At 37.8% G+C, this 23,198-nt stretch overlaps 1 protein-coding gene across 10 annotated transcripts; it reads left to right on the top strand.

Annotated features, from left to right (window-relative positions):
• Positions 1-1,999: 1,999 nt before the first annotated feature.
• Positions 2,000-14,642, top strand: LOC132621497 (uncharacterized). 10 transcript variants are annotated; one of them, XR_009575532.1, is made up of 12 exons: positions 2,005-3,018; positions 4,239-5,814; positions 6,435-6,491; positions 6,924-7,288; positions 7,453-7,512; positions 8,236-8,365; positions 11,397-11,499; positions 11,603-11,727; positions 12,942-13,045; positions 13,492-13,543; positions 13,637-13,752; positions 14,201-14,642. XR_009575532.1 is itself a non-coding variant. In XM_060335790.1 (12 exons), exons 5-12 carry the CDS (start codon positions 7,029-7,031, stop codon positions 13,667-13,669), a joined length of 867 nt encoding a protein of 288 aa, XP_060191773.1. In that variant the 5' UTR covers positions 2,006-3,018; positions 4,239-5,636; positions 5,718-5,814; positions 6,435-6,491; positions 6,924-7,028; the 3' UTR covers positions 13,670-14,642. The 10 variants fall into 10 exon arrangements, 7 of the variants coding, with proteins under 7 accessions (XP_060191773.1, XP_060191774.1, XP_060191771.1 ...); XR_009575531.1 differs by having other exon boundaries at positions 2,006-3,018; positions 14,218-14,642; XM_060335790.1 differs by having other exon boundaries at positions 2,006-3,018; positions 4,239-5,636; positions 5,718-5,814; positions 13,637-14,642.
• Positions 14,643-23,198: the final 8,556 nt, after the last annotated feature.

The following is a 23,198-nucleotide window of genomic DNA, read 5'->3' as shown; positions in this document are numbered from 1 at the left end:
GTTTCAGTTAAATTAAGGACATATTTGGACCAACTATTGAACGGTAAGGGTATATGTGAGCTAAATTATTTCTTTTGCTTTCAAGAAAATATTCAAATATATCCTTAAAGTATTCAAAATTGAGCATATTAGGCATAAGTTTTATTTTGAAGGACAAAAGGTAAAGACCAGCCCATTTGAAGGCCAAAAAAGTGCAATTTTGAACAAGTCCGATGGGCCGAAAGGTTACACGAACAGGAGAGCCCACAAAGTTTTCCCGCCAACAAGCCTCCAGCGGAACATCTCCCAATTTCGTATTTCGTACTTCGACAAGTCACTATGATGATTAGAGCTGTCAATATAGGCTTGGCCCGCAAGGCCGGCCCAACTCAACCCTTTATTCAAATAGGATTGGGCTAAGATTTCTTTAGCCCATATAGAAGTGAGGCTTAAAAGCTCAGCCTCTCTTGGCCCGCTGGCCTCTCGGGTTGGGCTGAGGCCAGAAAAAAATAATAAATTAATTAATTTTAAAAAAAATTAAGTAAATTAAACAAAAAGATAAAAAGTAATGACAAAAAAGAATGTACTTACTGCTAAATAGTAATTAGAAACTGGAGTAGTACTTTTTAGTCTTAGAATTTATATTATGTTTAATTTCTTTTGAACGTGATTTGAATTAGTGATTAAAAATAGGGAAAAGGGCCTGATTTACCCCTCTACTTTGGGAAAAGGTTCATATTATCCCTCGTTATACTATCAGCCCATTTATACCCCTACAGTTACAATAGTTGAAACATTTGCCCCTATTTTTAACCCCCTGTCCACCGTGGCCAATGACTTTTTAAATAAAGGGAAAAGGGCCTGATTTACCCCCGTTATACTATCAGCCCATTTATACCCCTACCGTTAATGAATTACCAAAGAACAAAAATAGTGTAAATAAATCTACATCTACCAAATCAGAGTAACATCCAAAGTATCAATGTTCTAGGTCAAACAATTATAAAAACACAAAGAACAGAAAAAGAAATCCAAAGGAACTAAGAAAACTGTTTGAATGGGATTCTTGGGTGTCATATGTTTTTTAACTATAATAATGATATGTACTAAAAAAGGGTGAACAAAAGTCTTCTGAAGATTGCGCAAAAGTGTATTGTTTACTTCAATGGGGATGATGGATATGAGGTGGCTCATGGTGTGGATAGGCAAGGAGTACACTTTTGTTCACCCTTCTTTAGTACATATCATTATTTTGTTCACCCTTCTTTAGTACATATCATTATTATAGTTAAAAAGCATATGACATCCAAGAATCCCATTCAAACAGTTTTCTTAGTTCCTTTGGATTTCTTTTTCTGTTCTTTGTGTTTTTATAATTGTTTGACCTAGAACATTGATACTTTGGATGTTACTCTGATTTGGTAGATGTAGATTTATTTACACTATTTTTGTTCTTTGGTAATTCATTAACGGTAGGGGTATAAATGGGCTGATAGTATAACGGGGGTAAATATGAACCTTTTCCCAAAGTAGAGGGGTAAATTAAGCCCTTTTCCCTTTATTTAAAAAGCCATTGGCCACGGTGAACAGGGTTAAAAATAGGGGCAAATGTTTCAACTATTGTAACGGTAGGGGTATAAATGGGCTGATAGTATAACGGGGGGTAAATATGAACCTTTTCCCAAAGTAGAGGGGTAAATCAGACCCTTTTCCCTTAAAAATAATAATTTATATTTGTTCTCTTAAATTTTTTCTTCTATGATATGGATTTGCGCAAAAATGGGTGGTAGAAGATTCTATTTCATAATGCAAAAGTTTCATGTTCAAATTGTATCAAAAATCACTTAGAAAATATTATTTTGAAAGACGAAAAAACTTAAAGGGTTGGCCCATCCTAACTCGCGGCCCACTTAAGGCTGGATTGGACTGCCATTTTACAGATTTTTCAATTAAAAGGGTCAGCCCGTTCTAATCAATTTAATTCTTTAATCCTTTAGGCTGGGTTGGGTCGGGCTGGCCAGCCCATTTTGATAGCTCATTGATGATGCAATTCCCTGCCAAAATTGAAACACACAATTATATTCTTTTCCTTTCCTGACGATCGTCCGTTACCACTTAGCACGGACTTATCCTATCATTCTCCGCTTCCCCTCTTCATTAAAATTCCATAAATTCATTTTTTTACTATGCTTTCACTACCTTCTCTAGGGTTTATTTTACTCTGCTGGATAAAATGATCATTAAGAGGATTGCAAATTATGTCTTCACCTTAATTTATATAAGTTGAACATTTAAAATGAGTTACATCTCCTTCCGTCCCAATTTATGTGAAGTTGTTACAATTTGAGAATCAAATAATTTTTTCTTTAACTATAATTTTCTTAAACTACTTAAAAATATTTTAAATCATTAGTTATGTTGACTTGTAGTATATATATTTATGGTTTGTCCATCACAATTTATGTGAAAGTGTTAGTGTTACTATTAGCGAGTCAAACCATTTTTCTTTTGATTATAATTTTCTCTAACTTCTAATTTTTTTTTTTAATCATTTGCTACGTTGACTTGTTGCACTTTTCCTGAAAGTTTTAAATAAGTAAGTTTTATTTTAAAATATTTGAAGAATTTATACCCGAATTCACGGTCAAAATTAAGAGTTTTGACCGTCGCACTCCGAACACTTCACATAAATTGGAAGTAAGGGAGAGTAGTGATGAGTGGTTCTCTGCTTAAAATCTTTGATCTGTCTATGCTAAATTGTCTATTTGTTGATCATACATGCAGCTAATCTATAAACTAAATTTTGTTCAGTAAGTCCTGAAATGGTTCTTTGCTTTTGGAATTTTTGAAGAAGTTTTCTTTGACTTGGTTGTAGTACATTCTGGCTAGAATTGTGTATTAACTTGCACATTGAAGTAAGCGGGTTGTAGTTGAAGCATAAATGGGGGATGAAAAGGATGCTTTTTATGTCGTTCGCGATGGGATGTTATCTGGGTTTATAAGAGCTTAAGCGATCTGCAAGTGCTTCTCCGATCTTGTGTAAGTGTGCTTGAACATGTCAAGTACTCAAGTTTATTGCTAAAGGCGGGTTTTCCCATTTGAAACAGAAAGAGGGTTATTATTTTTTAGTATTACTTTGCCTATCCTATTACAAATGCACAACTACTGTTGAGGTCATACAGTTTTCTTTTGACTACGATTCAAAACATTTTTATAAAATTTTGATAGAAAGAAATTATGACTTATAGTACTTTCATAAAAAGGGCAGCCCGGTGCACAAAGCATCCCGCGTCAGCATGGTCCGGAAAAGGGCCGCACCCCAAGGGGTGTAATATAGACAACCTAACCTAATGTAAGCATTAGTGGCTGCTTCCACGGCTCAAACCCGTGACGTAAAGGTCACACGGAGACAACTTTACCGTTGCTCCAAGGCTCCCCTTCAACTTATAGTACGTTTATGCATGTTTTAAATATGTGTATATTATCTTAAAAATAAGAAACTGATGTCTGAGTTAACACAGAATGTTAGATGCATTGATCCGTCGCACTCCATATTTCATCATTGTATACCAAATACCAATGAAATAATATCTTTCTAAGGTTTGGTTTCAATATCATTAGAGTTAGTTTCTAGTCATGCTTCAGGTTGGTAAGCCTGTCATAAGTGTTTTTAAAGGGTTTCACCTGGCTAAAGAATCTGAAGAGTATCTTACCTCGCATGGACTTAAATATGCAATGTATTCTGTGGATTCCAGCAATTAGATGATCTTTTTGGCGTACTTATCTCCTGGCCTTTTCGGGTTAGATATTAATCCTTGGCCTGTTATTTAATCACCTTTGCTAGTTCACTGTGTAATGTTTTGATTGTCATTTGCCCGCTTGCTCACTTGAGTAGTTTGAGTTGGCAGCATAGATTATTGTCTCTTATCGTTGCTCGGACTCTTCAAAAATGTCAACGGGTGCATGTCAGATTCTCCAAAAGTAGCGTATTTTTGGAGAATCCGACACGGGTGCATCATTGAAAGTGAAGAGTGCGTGCAATTTAGCTTATCATTAAATAGCTCAGAAATGTGTATCACTGCTGACTGCTCTGATGTTGTTGTTCATGTATCAAGTTCTCAGAAAGTTCACGTGCTCATTCTTATTTTTTATTGTTTTCTCCCATTTATCTGGTGATAGTTGGGTCAGGTTATGGTTAATATGCATTGCATTAAAATACCAATTTGGCTCAGCTTCGTTTGCTTCTTTTTGTTCTGTAGGCGAGTACAATGACAGGTAATGTACAAGCAGAAGGGGATGGTGTGCCCTTGAATGTGAACCATAGCTATGACAGTGCTATAGTTCCTCCACCAATACGAGCATCCAATTTCGACTTGTCCTACCTGTACGAATTTTTGGTGAACAGGGGACTTTTTGGGGGACTACCTCATGAAGACCCCACTCTCCACATCAAGAATTTCTTGTCTGTTTGTGCCTTGCACAATCAGCACAGCGTTTCTGATGATGCACTCAGGTTGAGACTCTTCCCGTTCTCCTTACAAGGGGAGGCTGCAACTTGGTTGGATGATCTCCCAGCACGATCAATTCACAATTGGACTGAGCTTTTGGAGACCTTTTTGAGTGAATTCTTCTCCCCAGGAAGGACGGTCGAGTTGAGGTTTGATATTTTGACCTTCAAACAGAAGCCACATGAGGCTCTAGAGGAAGTATGGGTGCGGTACAAAAAATGTCTTAAAAGGTGTCCTCAACATAAATGCACAGATGTGTTACTTCTAAATACATTCTACTTTGCTTTGAACAAAAAACAATCAATCTCTTGCGGATAATGTGGCCAAAGTAGCAATCCTAAAATTAACATTTCCCCATGCGAGTGCAATATTGGACAAAGTGGCTGAGCAAGCACATGCATGGAACACTAGCGGGAGTGATATCTCCTATGGGTCCTCAAATTCCACAATCTCCCAAGAGAACGAAGCCCGAGACAAGACCTTAGCCCAACTTTCCACCCAATTAACACTTTTGACTAAGCAAATAGCGCACGGGCGGTGCCACCTTCGGCGAAGGGTGGTCAGGTGCACACCCTTCGTGGAAAACTACGCGGTGTACATAGGTTAAATGTTAGTTACAATGACTATATATTCAATTTTGCACACCCTAATACAAGTAAGAAGCAATTTGCACACCCTTCACCAAATTCCTAGCTCCGCCACTGAAATAGCGTAGATGATGTAACACCTCAGACCTTTAACTTAAGCTTTGACCATGATTTTAGACTTAGAAGATCAGATAGAGAATGTTGGAGTTGGAATTTTGCTTCAGTTCAGCAGATGGAATTTTACGCCTAGAATTACTGGCCGTAATTTGAATTACGGACCGTAATTATTAACTTGGTCACTGGTTTTGATATGGAAAATTACGGTCAGGAATTACGGACCGTAATTGGAGAGGTGTTTAACTGGGCATTCTGTTTTGAGACATCAAAAATTATTGTCCAAGAATTACGGACCGTAATTTGAATTACGGATCGTAATTCAGTTCGTAAAAGTCAATACGCACCAGAACCTATAAATACCTGGTTTTAGTTCTAATTTTTATTTTTACAAGTCCCTAAACCCTAGAACGACCTGCTCTCCTCCTCCACCATCAAGAACACTAAGGTAAGTTATCCTAACCTATCCCAAATGGATTAAATCATGTGTTCATCTAACCTAATTAGGGAATCATTGTTCTTAACCTAGGGTTTTCAAGAAAACCCATATTCAAGGTTTGAGACACAAGCTTTTGGGATTCTTCTCAAGGATTCAGACTTTTATTGTGGATTGTGAAGCAGCTAAGGTATGTTAGGCTAACTATCTACGTTAGGGAACGTTTATGATTTTCCCTACGCCTCATTCTACATGCTTATCAGTAATTTGACTCAGAATACAATTTAGCTCTAGTTTCTTGAATAGTTGTAGAACGGCTATCCTTTAGGGTTATAGTTTCATAATTCGTTCATGGTGATCACTTTGAATATCATGAACTCAGTACGTAATCATTATAGACTTGTGTATTGACATCACATTAGTCTTAGTCGGTGTATAATCAGTTAATTGGCTTAAGTTCCATAATCAGAAACAGTTATCATGCTATCAGCTATAGCCAGTCTCAGTTTTGTAAATTGTTTAATGTTGAACACCTGTATTTGTATTTTTGGGCCTTAGGCCACAGTTTATGCATACGTATTGCTTGGGCCTGAGGCCACAGTTTTTGTGCAAACTATTTGGGTCCTAGGCCACAGTTATATTTACAGTTTTACAGGTGATTCTTCATTCAGGATAGGGGGTATTTCAGACTCTTGCTTTCCTGTTTAGTTCAGTTTCAGTTTCAGTACTTATATTTCTTCTTTCAGTTGCTTTACATACCAGTACAATTCAGATGTGCTGATGTCCCTTTTATTGCTTGGGGAGACGCAGGCAACAATATACAGGTTGACGATCTAGCTAGCTAGGACTTGCTCGTATCAGCTATTGGTGAGCCCCAGTTCCTCCAGGGCGTTATCCTGCTTCAGTCTTCCCAGCATTTAGACAGTTTTCTTTAGAGGCTTCATAGATATAGTCTATTCAGTCAGATATTAGCAGTACTTTTATGCATTAGCCTTGTTGGCTATTTATTCAAATGTTTCAAACTTAAACCAATATTTCCGCATTTAATATATTTTCAGTCTGACTTTTAGTAGATCAACATGTGTTAGTCTTATTTCCTTATTATTACATGTTTTGATATCACATGTTGATTCAGCTAGCCTATGGGTTCGCTCGGTCACATGCAGTTAGGCACCGAGTGCCGTGTTACGCCTAGGCCATGGTTCGGGGCGTGACAAATGATGGCAAAGAAGTTCCATGCGGTTGAAAGCTCAAGTGAGCATTTTTATAATGATTCACCTATGTGTGCTTATTATGTAGGGCAAGGTGGTCAATTACCGGAGCAATATAATCATGTTCAAGAGGAAGATGCAAATTATGTGAGCAGCTATCAAGGAGGGCCAAACCAACAAAGAACCAATTACTATGGTGGTCAGGATCAAGATCAGTGGAGACCAATCCAACAGTGGAACTCAAATCAAGGGTGGAACAACCAACAAAACAATCACAGATGGAATGCTAACAACCAAGGGAATAGGGGAGCTGGCTTTTCGCAGGCATACAATGGATCAAGAGTTCCTTTGTGCCAACAAGGAAACCAACCTCCACCTTGTCATAATCAAGATCAACAAGCCAGTTTATTCAAGGATAATTATGAACAAGCCAAGGAGGCTACAGATTTTTTGGTAAACAATAATCGGGATGTCTTTGTTCTCCTCTGTCTGTTTTAGCGATCTTCAGTGTATGTGGATCTTGTATTTGAAGAAACATCTACATGTCCTGCTAGTGTTCCAATTTACATCAAATATCATGTCATGCAACTGAGATTACTAATTTACTTGTTTTGTAGCAACCAGGTTCTTCCAATTATAAACCTATTGGGGAGAATTTTCTGGAAAAGAGGATGCAGGTAAATCTTGAATGGTCTGCCAGGTTGCTCTTTCATTTATTATATGGGAAATACTTCATTGAACGATTTTCTCACAATCACTTCCTCTTTTCTAAACCCTGTCACCCAGCTTCTGTCATCAAAATACTATTTCATGCTGGTCACTTTAAAACATTTGTGGTAGGGTAGTTACGCGTTAATCTTAGATTCACTTGTGGATTTTCGAGCTGAAGTGCGTTAGTGGAATGTATTTGAGATGGTCGCTGATAACTCTAGAATGAGGTTTATACCCAGCAGAAGTGCAAGTGCTCAGCTTAAATTTGTTTGCAGCCTGTAAAGCATCTAGTAACAATTATAGTTACTAGTTTCTTACTTTAGTCTGATAATAAGTTTTTGAAGTATCATCAGAATTCAACTTTCATGCATGTTATAAGACACAAAATCTAGTTAATCAGGGCTTGAGTTGAGCTTATAAATTTTGTGATTCCTCCAATTGATGGTACTATAAGAAAAAAGACATAGCTGTTATTGAATTTATGTCAGATGAGTGTAGTTATGCTAATGTCTCTTGATACCTTATGGGATGGAGACAAAATTGTTTCGTAAGTAGAGTGTATATACTGAAAAATGTCTTCTTTACTGTACTATAACATGAAGAATCTATTTGTGTTCTGTGGATATTGGAAATGTTTTTGAAAAGGTAAGGTCTATTTATACTTGAAACTTACGTGATTTTTGTTTCAGAGAGGTTTACCATGTACATTGTCTTCCTCCAGTTAGATGTGGTTGCATCAGCTTCTTTTTCAGCGCTGCTCAGCAAAAGCATACCAAATTAGACAATTTCCTTGAAGATCCCCCACTATCTACTAAATGCGTAAGTTTCTTTTTGTAGCCAATTATTTCTGTAGCAAATTTTACCCGGTATCAATGTACAATTTCTTCTTAATGGACATTAAGATTTTTAGTTTTTGTCCGATATGTTAAGTGAGTGCATGAAAGTTTGGTTTTGAGGATTGCATGGTTACTCATGACACGTTCTATTTATCCACAGTATGCTCTCTGCCATGCCTTATATTCTTCTAAAATGCTGGTGTTGCTTGAAATAGAGCAACCTTTTCTTTGCAGCTAACAATGAAAACACATATCGTCCAGTGACTACTAATTCCTGCAGGCCTTTTCTATGAGTGTCGCTACACGGTTGTCGATTTTGGCAGTGCCTCAATTGCAAGTACTAAAATATCTAGTTTTTCTTGGATGGTCGAACTTATGTTTGTCTTTGAATTTTGATATGAAGTTCTGATGGAGAAGTGAGAAAATTTGGTAGCAGTACGTGAGGAGAATAGGTACTTTGTGACAAGTAATTTGGTCCGTAGGTTAAAGTTTTTAATAACAAATCAGAGAGAGGGAGACAGAGATACCCTTCTCTATGTCGAATTGTGCTAATTTGAAAATCAATAAACAAAGAGGACTAAGGAAGTCATAAGGAATCATTTGGTAGGCCTGAATGTTAAGGAGGAATTCACTGGGTTTGATGTCATTTTGGTAGTCCTATCTAACATTTTGTACATCAATTTAATTACCGGAAAAGTATCTATAATCCATTCCTGTCCAGTCAAGCATTTGGATTAGAACTGGGCCAAGATATTGAATCTGAGAATAGCATTGGCTAAAGTTTGTTGTTCTATATTGCCCTTTTTCTTTCGGTAGGTAATAGTTTTATTGATATTCTGGGGTTTAAGTTATTTTCTATGCTTTTTCATGCAGAATATGTATTTTGTCATCTAGACTTCTAATAATTCCAACATTCAAACTGCCAACAAATTCAACCGTTCAACTTCAGCTCACAAATTCAGCAACTTTTCTATTGGGTGCCAAATTTAGCACCACAAAGAAATGGTTTAATATCATAAGATACATTCCGATCTTTTAATCAACTGTTCAAAACTAATTAGGAGCCTGTTTGGATGGGCTTATGCCTATAAGCTGCAAACAGCTTATAAGCTAAAAAAAATAAGTTGGGGTAGTCTAACTTATTTATTTTTGGCTTATAAGCTGTTTTCAACAGCTTATAAGCTGCTTTAGATAAGCTAAGTCAAATGGGCCAAATTATATTTTTGAGCTTATTTTAAGCACAAAATGACTTTAAGTTGGCTAGCTAAACACTCAAAAAAGCTGAAAACAGCTTATAAGCAACTTATAAGCCAATCCAAACGGGCTCTAGGACTTTTCTATTCTGACCAAGTTTAATCCAACAGTAAATAATTTATCTTAATAGATAAATTAGAGAAATGTCCCACTTATCCCAATTCTGACTTATACATGTCTATAACGAACTAAAATGACTCTTGTCAAACAATGAAGCTTCTATTAATTAAGTGTAACAACAACATGTAAATGTTAATACCAATTAGTCGGTATTGCATATATGAATCATGTGATTCAGCTGCCTTATGTTCTTAGCTAAATTCGTTCAGATTCTGAGAAACTGAAGTCTATTGGGACAACTTTTCTTCGTGTAAATATTATACAGCAGAAATGGCATAAGATAAAAGCTTTGCAAGAGAGAAGAATATCGGAAAAGAAGGAGGAGACATAAGGGGAAATTGAAAAGAGGGAAAATTCTAAAAATGGGAAAAATATTGTGGGGTGGGTGGTGGGTGGGAGAGAATCACTGTCATGGGTAGGGGCAGGTGGACTACTACCTCAGGGAGGGATTAGGGGGAGAATGCACTATAGGAGGTGGATGCAACAACAATGGAACTGATTAAGGTGGAGGAGAGTATCGGGTTTGGGAGCACCCAGGGGTGTGGCCTAGTAGTCAATGAAGTAGGTTGAGAACCATGAGGTTTCAGGTTCAATTCCCAGCGGAGGCAAAAACACTAGGTGATTTCTTCCCATTTGTCCAAGCCCTGGTGGATAGTTACCCGCTACCTGTGCTGGTCGGAGGTAGTAGGTGCTCCGTAGAATTAGTCGAGGTACGCACAAGCTGGCCCGGATACCATGGTCATAAATAAAAAAAGAGTACCGGGTTGGGAAGAACGATACTGCATTAGGGAGGAGTGTAGCACCTAGCAGGGACGAGGAGGGGATAATTTCATCGCCTCCCTCTAGAAATGGGGAATATGAAACCGTGTTTGGGTTTGAGAAGTTAATAGAGGTTGGTTGGGAAGCAGGGAGAAAGGGAGAAGAAAAAAGAAAAGAGAAAATGCAAGAAGGAGAAGCTGAATTGGTCATTTCTGGCTATTATCCAAAGGGATTATTATTCTAGGATAATAATCCTACCCCCCAGTCCCCATACCTCAATATAATGTTCTCCTGCATTATCGGATTACAAAGTTATTTATCCCTATTCCCGTGACTGCTCTCAAACCTGGAATATACAAGGTAGACTTTTGCCAGGTATGCATATCACTGACTAAGTAGTCCATGTCATCATTCAAGGGAAAATAGGTAAGACTTTTCCCGGAAATTGAGGTGCAACTCCAAATGTTGAAGATTGTTTCCAGGCTTCACTGTACTAGTAATAACTTTTGGTTGAATATATCTTTCATTGCAGCACATTCACACGATTCACGTGTAGAACTCAACTCTGAGGAACTCTCTGATCTTAAAACACATAGTGTTTTCTTTGTACTTCTGTTAAAAGCTACAAAATATTAATTTTCAGCTGTGGATGTGTGTAAGTTCTATTTGCACTTAAGTTCCAAAGGGTGAAGCATTATATTCTAAAGGGGTATGGATAAGGTAATACTTGTGCTGTATTGGTTTTCCTTGTTGCTGCCAGAAAAGGAGTTATGTAAAAAGTCTTACTCTGATTATATGAACATCCATGTTCTTTTACGTATTAATATCTTTATGTTATTTGATAAATCTTCTTGGAATACCTCTTTAAGTGATAGCATTAGTTATCCCACATGCAGCTTCATGCACTCTTGAATTTTGATGGTGCTTCAAAGGGAAACCCTGGACTAGCTGGTGCAGGTGCTGTTCTGCAAGCTGCAGATGGAAGTATGGTATGCTCCCTTTTCGGTTTGAATACAGCTTTTTGACCACAAATTTACCGTTTTTCAATTTCTAATTCTCTTTTTCTATGTTTTCCGGCTGCGTGAAGGTTTGGGCGTTGCAACTAATAATGTTGCTGAATACAGAGGTGTAATCTTAGGGCTGAAATATGCGCTTGAGAAAGGTTTTAAACACATACGAGTTCAAGGGGGCTCAAAACTTGTCTGCATGCAGGTCATGTATTCTCCTCCTTTTATAGCCATCTCTCCGGAAGACTATACTTTATTTTATTGCTTCAAATATAACATGGCGATAGGGGGAGACCCCAATTATCTGTAGAATGTGAATTCACTGGTCAATCTATCTATCTGTGTATAGATATATAATCTAGCAAGCCCATTTGTGATAAGCTTTCTTACAAAATGTAACTTAACAGCGGCCTGAGAATTGTTTTTGCGATTTCATTCTTTCTTAAAAAGTGAATGCATTTAACTCTTTTAAGGCTAAAAGGCTAATAAACTAAAAGGTTCCTGGTTCTAGAATTATGTGAAAGTATTATAACTTGCCAAGTGCAATTGGAAATCTCATGCGTGAAGTCTCAAGGTAAACTACAAAATATGAAGTTGGTTTCTTATGAACGTTTGAAAATGCATTCAACACCTATGTTGTTAGGAAAAGAAGAAAATAAACCACCCAGAACAATAACCACCAAGAGGAGACCACTAGAAAATGAAGTGCTGTCGAAGAATGAGCAGCTTCACCGGAGCACTGGGGGTCGCACATAGATTTGGGAGGGGGATATCAGAATGTAGATTTACAGTTAGTTTAAGAAGCTTACTTTCTATAGCACTATTATTTAAATCTGAATATATGGGTCACGGGTTTGAGCCGTGGAATCAGTCACTGATGCTTGCATTAGGTTAGACTGCCTACACGGCACCTCTTCGGGGTAAGACCCTTTCCCGTATCCTGCGTGAACATAGGATGCTTTGTGCACCGGGCTGCACTTCATTATTATATTGCAATATAAGAGATTAACTCTAACAGGTTCGGGAGAGTGTAAAAATCTTATAGGATTTGAGAAGCATTGCAGCCTAAGGAGTTAATCGAAATTATGGCTTAGGATCTTGGACTGTTAACTGAACCATCAGGCATACAAATTTTAATTTAATGGGTAAAAGGCCTCGTTAAGTGAATAATATATTATGTCGAGCCTTGCTTCTTTGGAATGTTATCTGACCCATTTGCTTTCCATCTTACACCGGGATCAAGGTTGAAAAACTGAAGCTAGTCTTCACCATGCCTGTCTGATCTTTTTATTGGGATTGTATTTATTTTTCCCACTTAAGTTTAATTTACATTACTGTGTATTTATTAACTAGATCTATTTGTTGGTTATGATGTATAGTCACTAATTACTTATTCTTTCTAAATTTTTCAAGGAACAGACACAGGGAATCTGGAAAACTGAAAACCAAAACATGGCGGAATTGTCCAAGATCGTCAAAGAGCTTAAAGATCAGTTTATGTCTTTCTTTAGCCATGTAGAATGGTATGGACAACTCGTCACATTTTCTAATTATGAACTTGCTTGAAGAGAGTTTGTTTAGGGAAAATAAGATGTGCTAAGTACTTATATGCTGTATGATATCTCTGCGTAGTTGAGTGTGGTATAATCTGTTGAAAAGAACTTTAAAAAAAAAGAGGGCAAGCAGTGGGTACTCGGAGTTTGTGTTCAATTTATGCAATAGTCTTGCTATTGCACATGAATACTCTCGCTGTTGCACCAGCCACCCTGTGAAAATGGTTCTTCTATTGATCTGTTTCTGAATGCGAATGCATGCTTCCCAAGCATGTCATTTAACTTTTGCTTTTTGCATTGCTCGGCGTGAGAGTCTGCGGTGTTGTTTACATATTCACCTTACTCAGGTTTTTGTCAAGTTATCATTCCACATATATTACAACCCATTCTGAGGTGTTACTTATTTAACATTTCAGGAATTCAACACCGAAGCTGATGCCCAGGCAAATCTGGCGGTGTATCTTAAGAGTAAGGTTTTCTTTTGTTAGCCCCCTGCCTTGAGATTTAAATCATCTCTTTTTTCTCTTGTGAGAAATTGTGTTAAACGGGATGCTTTTGCAGATGGTTACTCAAGTAGAATGTGACACGAAGTAGCTTTACTGTGAAGATGAACCACTTGAAGCTTTTGGGATTTTGGAGGGCAAATGCTGCCAGAGAAAGCCATACGAGTTCTAATGGTGTGGGTATTTTATTTCTCCTAACAGATACTATATGATTTACTCTCTCTGTCCCATAATAAGTGTCACCTTAGCCAAATTTTTTTGTCCCATAATAGGTGTCACCTTAGGAACCAAGACATAAATTAATTAGTTTTTTTCAATTCTACTCTTAGACAATAAAGTAACACCTAAATGATGATTGAAAAAGGCACATAGTAATTTGATATTGTTGGATTCTCAATGTCAAAGATTTACTTTTTGTGCATGCTCTAATCAAAAGGTAAAAGCAATTTATTTTTATTATATAAGGGTAATTTCGTAAACTTCACATTGCATTATTGGTTTCTTAATATGCGTGTTTTTGGCTAAGGTGACACTTATTATGGGACGGAGGGAGTAGATGATGTGCATGTATTAACCTAATTATGAATCTGGATTAGCTAACTTATGTCTGGCTTTACACAAGCCAACCACTTTCTGTAGCTTTAAAATTGTGCAGACTGAAGTAATATGAGGTCTATCATCATGGTTCAGTACTAAACTCTTCATTTGATGGGTTATTGAGGGTTGACCTTAAAGTTGGATCAACTTAGATACTGGATGAGCAATTTTGTAGAGGTTCCTTGACTTTAATCTTTTTTATTGGGTACATCCGGATGTAATTAGTTTGTAACTTAATCAATCAGCTGTGTTCCACTTGGCATTTTTTCGCAAGCTTGTCAAGATTTTATGCACGGCAACTAGGAATTGCTTCTTTTTCTAATCCTCGGTCCATGTAATTGAATATATACATTAGTAGGGACTAGGGGTGTCAATGGTTCGGTTCGGTCGGCTTTTTGCAAAAATTTATATCATATCAATTTTTCGGTTACTCTACTATATATAATCAAAATTAAACTTTTGAAAACCATCCCAATGAGATCGGTTTTTCTTCGGTATCGGTACGGTTCGATTCGGTTAATTTTCGGTATATTTTAAAAAATCACCTAATGCAATACAAAAAAACAAGGATTAAAAAGCTATGGAAGAGACAAACTAAAAACACTACATTATTGATGCTCACAAATACAACATCTTCTTATAACTTATAAGGAACAAACTACACGATAAATATGTATATTCGTTGCTTCTAAAAGAATATTAAAATTATTAAAAACTATACAATGGATTGATGGATCTTGTAGCTAGCAAGGCGGCAAACCAACAATTGTATCAAGACATGATAATTGGTGTTTAAAGATCATTTTTATCATAAGAAATTATTGAAAAGTAGAACTATATAAATTAATTGTCTTATAGATTCCAGTGACAGTGGAGAAAGAGTAATTGTACCAAAAAAATTAGTTAAAAAATTTGCAATATGAAGTTATACGTAGTTACTATCATTGCTAATTGGAATAAGAACTTTAAAGATTTAGAAAAAAGAAGAGGAGGAGAAACCAAACCTTTTCTTCTTTTGGAGCAAATGATGATATTATCGTGTAGTAGTGTTCGAGCCTTTATGTATTTTGTTTCAATAGAGTCGACGGGTAGATTTAAGTTTTAGTTATAGCCCACTCCATTTAAATTCATTCCAAGGACAAAATATCTAAAGCTATGTATTATAAGTTATGATATATAAATTATATTTCTACATATGTATTTATCTGGTTTGGTTCGGTAGTTTTATACAATAAAGAACTCACCCTAATTATTCGGTACGGTTATCGATTTATTTTAAAATCTTCGATTTTCTTAAAAAGAACCTAAAAATTGGTTCGATGCGATACGATTCGGTCAGTTCAATCGGTTTTTGAAAAATCATTGACACCCCTAGTAGGGACCATTCAACAATGAGCTAAAATTTTTTAAAGAAGGATGAAATGTTAATTATTCCATGACCTCTTTTCCTGTGTATCTCTCAATAAAACAAGGAAAATTGCAAAGAAATCCCTGAACACCCTTTTTTCAAAGAGAACTTGAAACTTTGCTGGGCCTAATACTCCCATGAACGAGTTTAAGGGACCAAAAAAAATGATTAAAATATTATTTTTAAAAGATTTTCTTCATTGAATGTATTTTTTATTTCCCCCTTTTTATGTTAGTTTTTCTCTTATTCTTTTCCTTTTCCTTTTTATTTTCTTTCTTCTTAATGAATGAGGAAAAAAAAAATTAATGAAATTAATATGTGGCAATCAATGATTGGCATGTGGTTTACACATTTTGTATTAATATTGGGTTAGGTCGAAAAATGAGGTAATAATATTATTTGAAAGTTGTCCAAGGGCTATTATGACTGCTCCAAAATTTTAGTGTCTCTTAGGACAAAAGGTCATAGTTACAAGGGAATTCCTTTGTATTTCGCCTAAAAACAATGGTTATAATTATGATTGTTTCATCGATACCATACTAGGATTTCAATTAAAAAAAAAAAAACTTATGCCTGTTGTTTACGGGGTGGACGTTTGGTTTTATCAAACTCCGATTTGACTATTTCGGGTTCGGTTTTTTGAAGGTGGACACCGAACACCGAACCAAACTAGTTCGGTTCGGTTCTTCGGTTTCGGTTTTTTAAAGTTCAGTTCGGTTCGGTTTCGGTTTTTTCAATTCAGTTTTTTTGATATAATATTAGAAGCGATTCCATTGACACTAATTCATATTCTCAAAAGCAATAAAACATAAAACTGATAAATTAAAATCAAAATCAAGCAAACAGGATACATAAGAACAGAAAACTATAATCATGATATAGGATTACTAGGTGTTATATACATACCGTAGGAATAATTAAGAAAACACATAAAGGATATATATTAATCCGAAAGACACATCCTAGTTACCTTTTTTTGTTAAGGATATTTGATTTTCTCAATTGATGTGGAAAATTAGGGATACAAATGCAAAAGACGACTTATTACAATTGAGTTTTTTTTGCTTTAAACTTAATGGGCCTGGACTATTTTAATTTTTTTTTTTTGGTAATGTATTAAATTTCGGTGCGCGTTCGGTTTTTCGGTTCGGTTTTATCAAACTTCGGTTCGGCTATTTCGGTTTCGGTTTTTTTACGGTGAACACCAAACACTGAACCAAACTAGTTCGGTTCGATTCGGTTTGTTGAAGTTTCGATTCGATTTTTCGGTTTTCGCTATTTATGCCCAGCCCTAATTTACACTAGTAAAAACATGCCATTCTAGTCTCTTTCTTCTCTTTGTTTTTTGAAATGTTGGAGACTATTCATGATATAACGTGACTTGTAGAGGAAGTTGGGACGAAACTTCTTCAAAACTAATTAATTGGCTTATGTCCTTGGAAAATTATGGCGCATGCAGAAAATTCTACTTTAGTCTGTATGTTCAATTATTAAAGTTCTGATAGTACTAGATTTAAAAATGAAACTACTACGAGTCTACTATTCTCTCCTTCCAGGGACCAAGGTTGAATACTTACAACTTATTCTTCCTTATAGTCAAGAAACACGAGTACGTGTTAAAAGTTACTTTTATTTTTAGGATAGCGCAAAGTTATTAACTAGCAATTCTTATGGCACCATCCATTTAAAACATAAAGAATTCTCTCCTCTCATTCTTATGTTGTTCTTTATCCCATTTTTTTGGCTTTATAGTTGCTCCACAGTTCCATTTTATGTGGCGAGATTTTTGTGTGAATTTAAATATGTCTTTTATGTTTTTTAAAAAAGCAGTGTAAATCAAATGAATAAATAATTCAAAATAATTAAAACCCAGTTTGAGAAAATATTGTCAAAGAAAAATATCCCAAATAGATTTTATTTTTTACATAACTTAGAGGGGATAAGAAATGTTTGGACAGCAAGATTTCGTGGTTTGATTGAGCTGGAGAAATTTCATCATTTTGCTAGCGTTTGACCATAGATTCCCAAAAAAATTAAAAAATTAATTTGGGTGAAGTTTTCAAGTTTTGAAAATGTGTTTGGTCATAGTTTTTCAAAACATATGTCACTTTTTCGTTTTGAAAAACATGAAACATTACTTATACCCATAAGTTCTAAAAACTATCAAGAATATCCAACCATACAAAACATACATACTTGCTAATCCCAGATCATGTAGAACATGATATTTTAATAATACTGCTAATAACACACTTATTATCTATTACAATTCAAATTACAATATAAAAATTCATTTTTATCTTCACAACGGATTTCTACATTTGCTAGAATAATTTTTTCTAGGGTTTCTTCTTGTACTATTTGGGCAGAGCTTAGCTCGTTCACTTTGTAGAAGAGTCTGTGTTAATTGTGGAAATATGACAGATATGGCTTTAATGGAGGAACATAATACATAGATTAGTTGGATCATAAATAGATGAGGATAAAATACAAAAGTTTGCGGTAGTTTTTAAAAGTTTTGAAAGGCCAAAACATAGATCATGGCCCAAAAATAGGTTTGAGTCTGTCAAAACTTTATGATCAAACAAAGATTTAAAAATAAATCTTCAAAATAGGCTCCCAAAATCATTGGTGTGATACTATTGGAAAATATTTTCCAATACTTTCTTTTTTAAAGTAGGTGTACGTATGTAAAGTTCTAAGGTGCTTAGTCCCCTACCTTCATTCTTTTCACCGTTTTAGGTTTCCAATCCAGCCACAACAATTGGAAACAAATGAGCTATTTAAAAAGTATTTATACGATTATGCCATTTAAAAGATAATTGTAAATGAATTAGTATAATAATTATTAATTGCAGCTTAAATAAATATAATAAGTAATTTGTTATAATAGGTTAAATTACATTAAGAATATAATTTTTTTTATATTAGTTGTGTATATAACCATCCAATATTAATTATATGTAGATAATCCATTAAGTTTACCTGCGCCCTTTTTTTTGTGTATTAATGCTGTAAGTGGGTAGAGTTCGTTCATTGCTTAATTAAACGACTAAAAAAAAAATATACTCGCATGTTTGTCTTTGACGGTTCACGACGTTGACTGACAAACTGGTAAACACTTATTGTGTGTATAAAAGATACATAAATACACATGTCACACACACAAAAAAGATATGTTTCTGGTGAAGATGTTTGATTAACATTAATATATTGTCGGAGTTCAATTAATCCAATAACTTTCTGTATGCCAAAATTTTATAAGCCACTTATTTTGGATGAATACTGTTTACCCCGAATTCGGATAATTAATTAAATTTGTGGGTGAGGTATATGATATGTGGTTATGCTTTGAATCTATTTGATAGAGAAAAGAAATATATGAATATGCTACGAAGAAGCAACTGATAATCGGTGGTTTGCTATATACTTGTATGTTTACTAATATATGAGTGTTACTTGATTGAAGAAATGTAAGAGATAAACACAACGAATGTGGACCGAAATCAGATATTTGAGAGAGAAATTTTATATAATTTTTGCTATTACAAGAGTTCTTGATATAAGGGAGCCAACCCTTTAAAAGGAGGGCAATGCCCCTTATTTATAGTATTGCCCCATGGGCTTCATACAACAAGTGTTTCCAAAAATAAAGATAAAACTCTGACGTGGAGTAAGTTGGATTAGGTTGATCGTACGGTTTGACACCCGTACGATTGGCAGTTGAATATGACAGCACGTTACCGACGCGTGGCGACCGCGTAACGGATCATACGGACTACCGGCCACGATCAAAACGGACCAACGGCCACGATGGAACGGACCAACGACCACGATGGAACGGGCCATGGGAAAACAGGACCAACCGCTCCCTCGATACAGAAAGTAAGTCTTCGTGCATGTGCTCGTTTCATTCTTCCCTCGGTCACCGGTCTCACCGGCTCAGCAGATACCCGGTTTTTACCGTATACAAATACTCACTCGTTCCCTTTTTTATTTGCTTTAAAAAAAAAAAAGAAACCGTAACCGCTACTTTTTGGTACGCTCTGGCTAAACCCCCTCCAATAAAATATTAGCAAACTACACAAGAGATAACCGCACTAAGCAAGCTTCGGACCCATTGCTCTCGACCATTCGTGCCTCATCTCTTCCGGGTTCGGCAGCACCCTTCGCCTTCTCCGAGGTCGTTTTATCCTTTCCGTTTTGCAACCTGCAACATTTAAAAAATTAAACGTAAGTCAACATTATCATTCGGGGTATCCGGTTCTTTCCGGCCCTGTGTCCGGGACAAAGTAATTGAATTGTGTGTATTTAAAGGGTCGGTTGCCGGCTGGGCGACATTCTCCTAGTCCACGGTGTTTTGATGGTTGAGGCCCTCCCTCGAATTAACGGGGTTAGGGTCAGCAGGGTTTGGTAATCCTCGTGGCCCGCTGCCTTCATTTTCGGCCACGATCTCGTTGTTGTTGATGTGACCAGATTGCCCATTGCTAGCCATTTAGTCCGTTTTTTTTTAGACGAACAAAAGGTGTTTTTTATTTTGATGGGTAAAGTAGAGATCAAGATAAAAGACCATTATTATCCTAGCCCCACGGTGGGCGCCAAACTGTTTATCCCGAATTCGGATAATCAATTAAATTTGTGGGTGAGGTATAGGATATGTGGTTATGCTTTGAATCTATTTGATAGAGAAAAGAAATATATGAATATGCTACGAAGAAGCAACTGATAATCGGTGGTTTGCTATATACTTGTATGTTTACTAATATATGAGTGTTACTTGATTGAAGAAATGTAAGAGATAAACACAACGAATGTGGACCGAAATCAGATATTTGAGAGAGAGATTTTATATAATTTTTGTTATTACAAGAGTTCTTGATATGAGGGAGCCAACCCTTTAAAAGGAGGGCAATGCCCCCTTATTTATAGTATTGCCCCATGGGCTTCATACAACAAGTGTTTTAAAAAATAAAGATAAAACTCTGACGTGGAGTAGGTTGGATTAGGTTGATCGTACGGTCTGACACCGGTACGATTGGCAGTTGAATATGACAGCACGTTACCGACGTGTGGCGACCGCGTAACGGATCATACGGACTACCGGCCACGATCAAAACGGACCAACGGCCACAATGGAACGGACCAACGGCCACGATGGAACGGGCCATGGGAAAACCGGACCAACCGCTCCCTCGATACAGAAAGTAAGTCTTCGTGCATGTGCTCGTTTCATTCTTCCCTCGGTCACCGGTCTCACCGGTTCAGCAGATACCCGGTTTTTACCGTATACAGATAGTCCCCACACTTTCCGGACCGAGATTTCAGCGGAGTAACGGGAAGTGGAAGAATCAAGAAATCGGCGGCTCCGTTTGTCCTTTGTTATATTTTCATTTTGGCGGGAACAATTGCGTCACCTCCCCCTTTCATCGGCCACGTGTCTCATTCCGGACGGCCAGCTCTGACAACCGCCGTAACGCACGTCGTTTCAAGTCATTCCTCATTAATTATGGGACACGTGGCACTCCCCGATTGGCTGGGATCTGTAACCGCCCCAATCCCATGCCTATATAACGTTCTTTGCCTTTTCACTTCAACACTTTTACCTCATTCAACTCATCTCCACTTCTGTTTCCAATCCTTCGCCTCTTCTTCATTTCTTTTCTTCACTTACAATCATCTGAATACTCACTTTTCTTGTTGACCTGCTGCTTACACACGTAAAAGGAACGAATCTTGTCAACTCTGTTTACCAGTTGTTCTCGTTTTTTAGCGTGTTGGTGCTGCTGCTTCTCCCTCACGTTTTCTGCCATTTTTGAATTCTCTGTCTGTTCCCTTACTCCACCTTTTGACTTTTCTTTCGAATTTTGCGAAGTCTTCCTTCGTAATCTCCAAATGTCTGAAACCACTTCCCATGATATTCCCTCGGTTTCGTCTCAAGGAACCGAGCCTACTTCTCCACCTAAGGCAAAGAGCACCTTCGAGCCCACCGCCTCGGACATTATACTGGCCAAACCCAATTTCAACAAAGATTTTGAGGTCGAAAAACTTTCTCCGGTATCCGATAGAGGATTTGATGTGAGACGGTATCCCTCGTATTACCGAGGAAAAACTCGACTTGGTCCGGGCTGATTGCGGGTGGGACACCCGTTCAGTTCAAGCTTTTTCCCCCGGGCCAAGCGAATCAGTCACTGATCACCGGGAAGGTTTCTTGTATGTTTACACTTACCCATTCACTCTCAAGCTTGATCCCCCGGTCGATTCGGTCATCTTAGACATGTGTCGGACCTGTAACGTAACCTTGGCACAGATTGGTCCGATCGTTTGGAGGGTCGTGGCTTGCCTTCGGCTGCTGGCCAATAATGTCGGGAAAGAGCTCACGCTGGCCCACTTGATGCGCTTATATTCCCTGAGGTTGTTCCGGGGTGGCGTAATAAAACTTGCCAAGCGTAGCCGGAATCCATTTTTCTCTAAAATGGACGAAGATAGAAACAGGGGCTGGTTGGAGCGATATGTCCGGGTGCGGACCTCGGACATCATTCCGGACAATTACATGCCTTTTCCGGAAAGGTGAAACAATAAGCGTAAGTCTGAACTCTTCTAATAATTGCCTCTGTATGTTTTGTCAAACTTCAGTTCCACTTTCTCACTACTTGTCTTTTTATCTATATTAGCCGTGGGTTGGATTCCTCCGGTCGTCCGGAATCTCCATGACTGGGTTACTACTCTCCTCAGCTAACATGCCCACGATGACCGGTCATGGGGTCACCTGTCACGCGGCCGGTGGGTCGCCCAGAACCACGGTAATACTTCGCTTCCATCTGTATTTGTCGCATCTTCTATCCTTCTGTAACACCTTCGCTTTTCAGGTTTACCTAAGGGCTCGGTGGATCCAAGGCCGGAGTCTGCAACCGAACCCGCAACGTCGGCACCCGAGTTTGATTCGGAGGGTGCATCTCGTATCCTTGTTGCCGCCGCCAAAAGAAAAAGGCCCTCGAACAAAGGGCAGAAAATAAAGACTTTACGGGACGAAGAAGAGCCCGAGCTCCTCGTCCGGAGCATCATTGCATCCTCTTCAGTGGCTCCTGTTTCGGAGGAGGGTATCACCGCTTCACCCCTTCCTTCAGCCGGAGAAGGACCTTTGGTTCCGGCATTACGCACAGGTGCGGAAGAAATTCTTTACCCGACTCCTCTAAGGTCGATTGATTTCGTCGACATTTTAGGTGAAACTTCTTCCGAAGAAACCCCCCTGCAAAGGGCAAGTAGATCTGGGGGGCGCCTACTGCCGAAGCTGATCAAAGAACCGAGCCGGACCCCAAGAGCGAAGCTCCAACGGTCACTGTCCCGTTGCCCGACTATGAGACTGCTGCAACTACGGAGCCCCCTGTCTTTGCTGAAGCTGCTGAGGCTGCTCCAAGTTCTCCAACTCCGGCTTCGAGGCCGGATGAGTTTGAGGACATGTTCTCGAGCACTCCTCCTATAACCGGTGAAGCCGCGGGTTTCGGACATCTCCAGATCCCTCGAGCCACGAGGGCGTTAGGTCGGGCCACCGAGTCCGGTGCTAGGGATAGCTTGGTTCGAACCTTTCCGGCCCCAAGTGTGGAACCGAGGAGGACGA

The sequence above is a fragment of the Lycium barbarum genome, chromosome 12 (genome assembly GCF_019175385.1).
Source record: "Lycium barbarum isolate Lr01 chromosome 12, ASM1917538v2, whole genome shotgun sequence".
Classification (NCBI taxonomy): domain Eukaryota; kingdom Viridiplantae; phylum Streptophyta; class Magnoliopsida; order Solanales; family Solanaceae; genus Lycium; species Lycium barbarum.
This window is presented reverse-complemented; position numbering and strand designations above follow the sequence as displayed.

Coding starts and splice junctions, on each gene's coding strand:
- LOC132621497 (XM_060335792.1), top strand. CDS start 7,029: ATGGTGGTCAGGATCAAGATCAGTGGAGACCAATCCAACAGTGGAACT. Junction 8,366..11,396: donor CCCCACTATCTACTAAATGC/GTAAGTTTCTTT, acceptor TGATAGCATTAG/TTATCCCACATGCAGCTTCA. Junction 11,728..12,941: donor CAAAACTTGTCTGCATGCAG/GTCATGTATTCT, acceptor TTCAAGGAACAG/ACACAGGGAATCTGGAAAAC.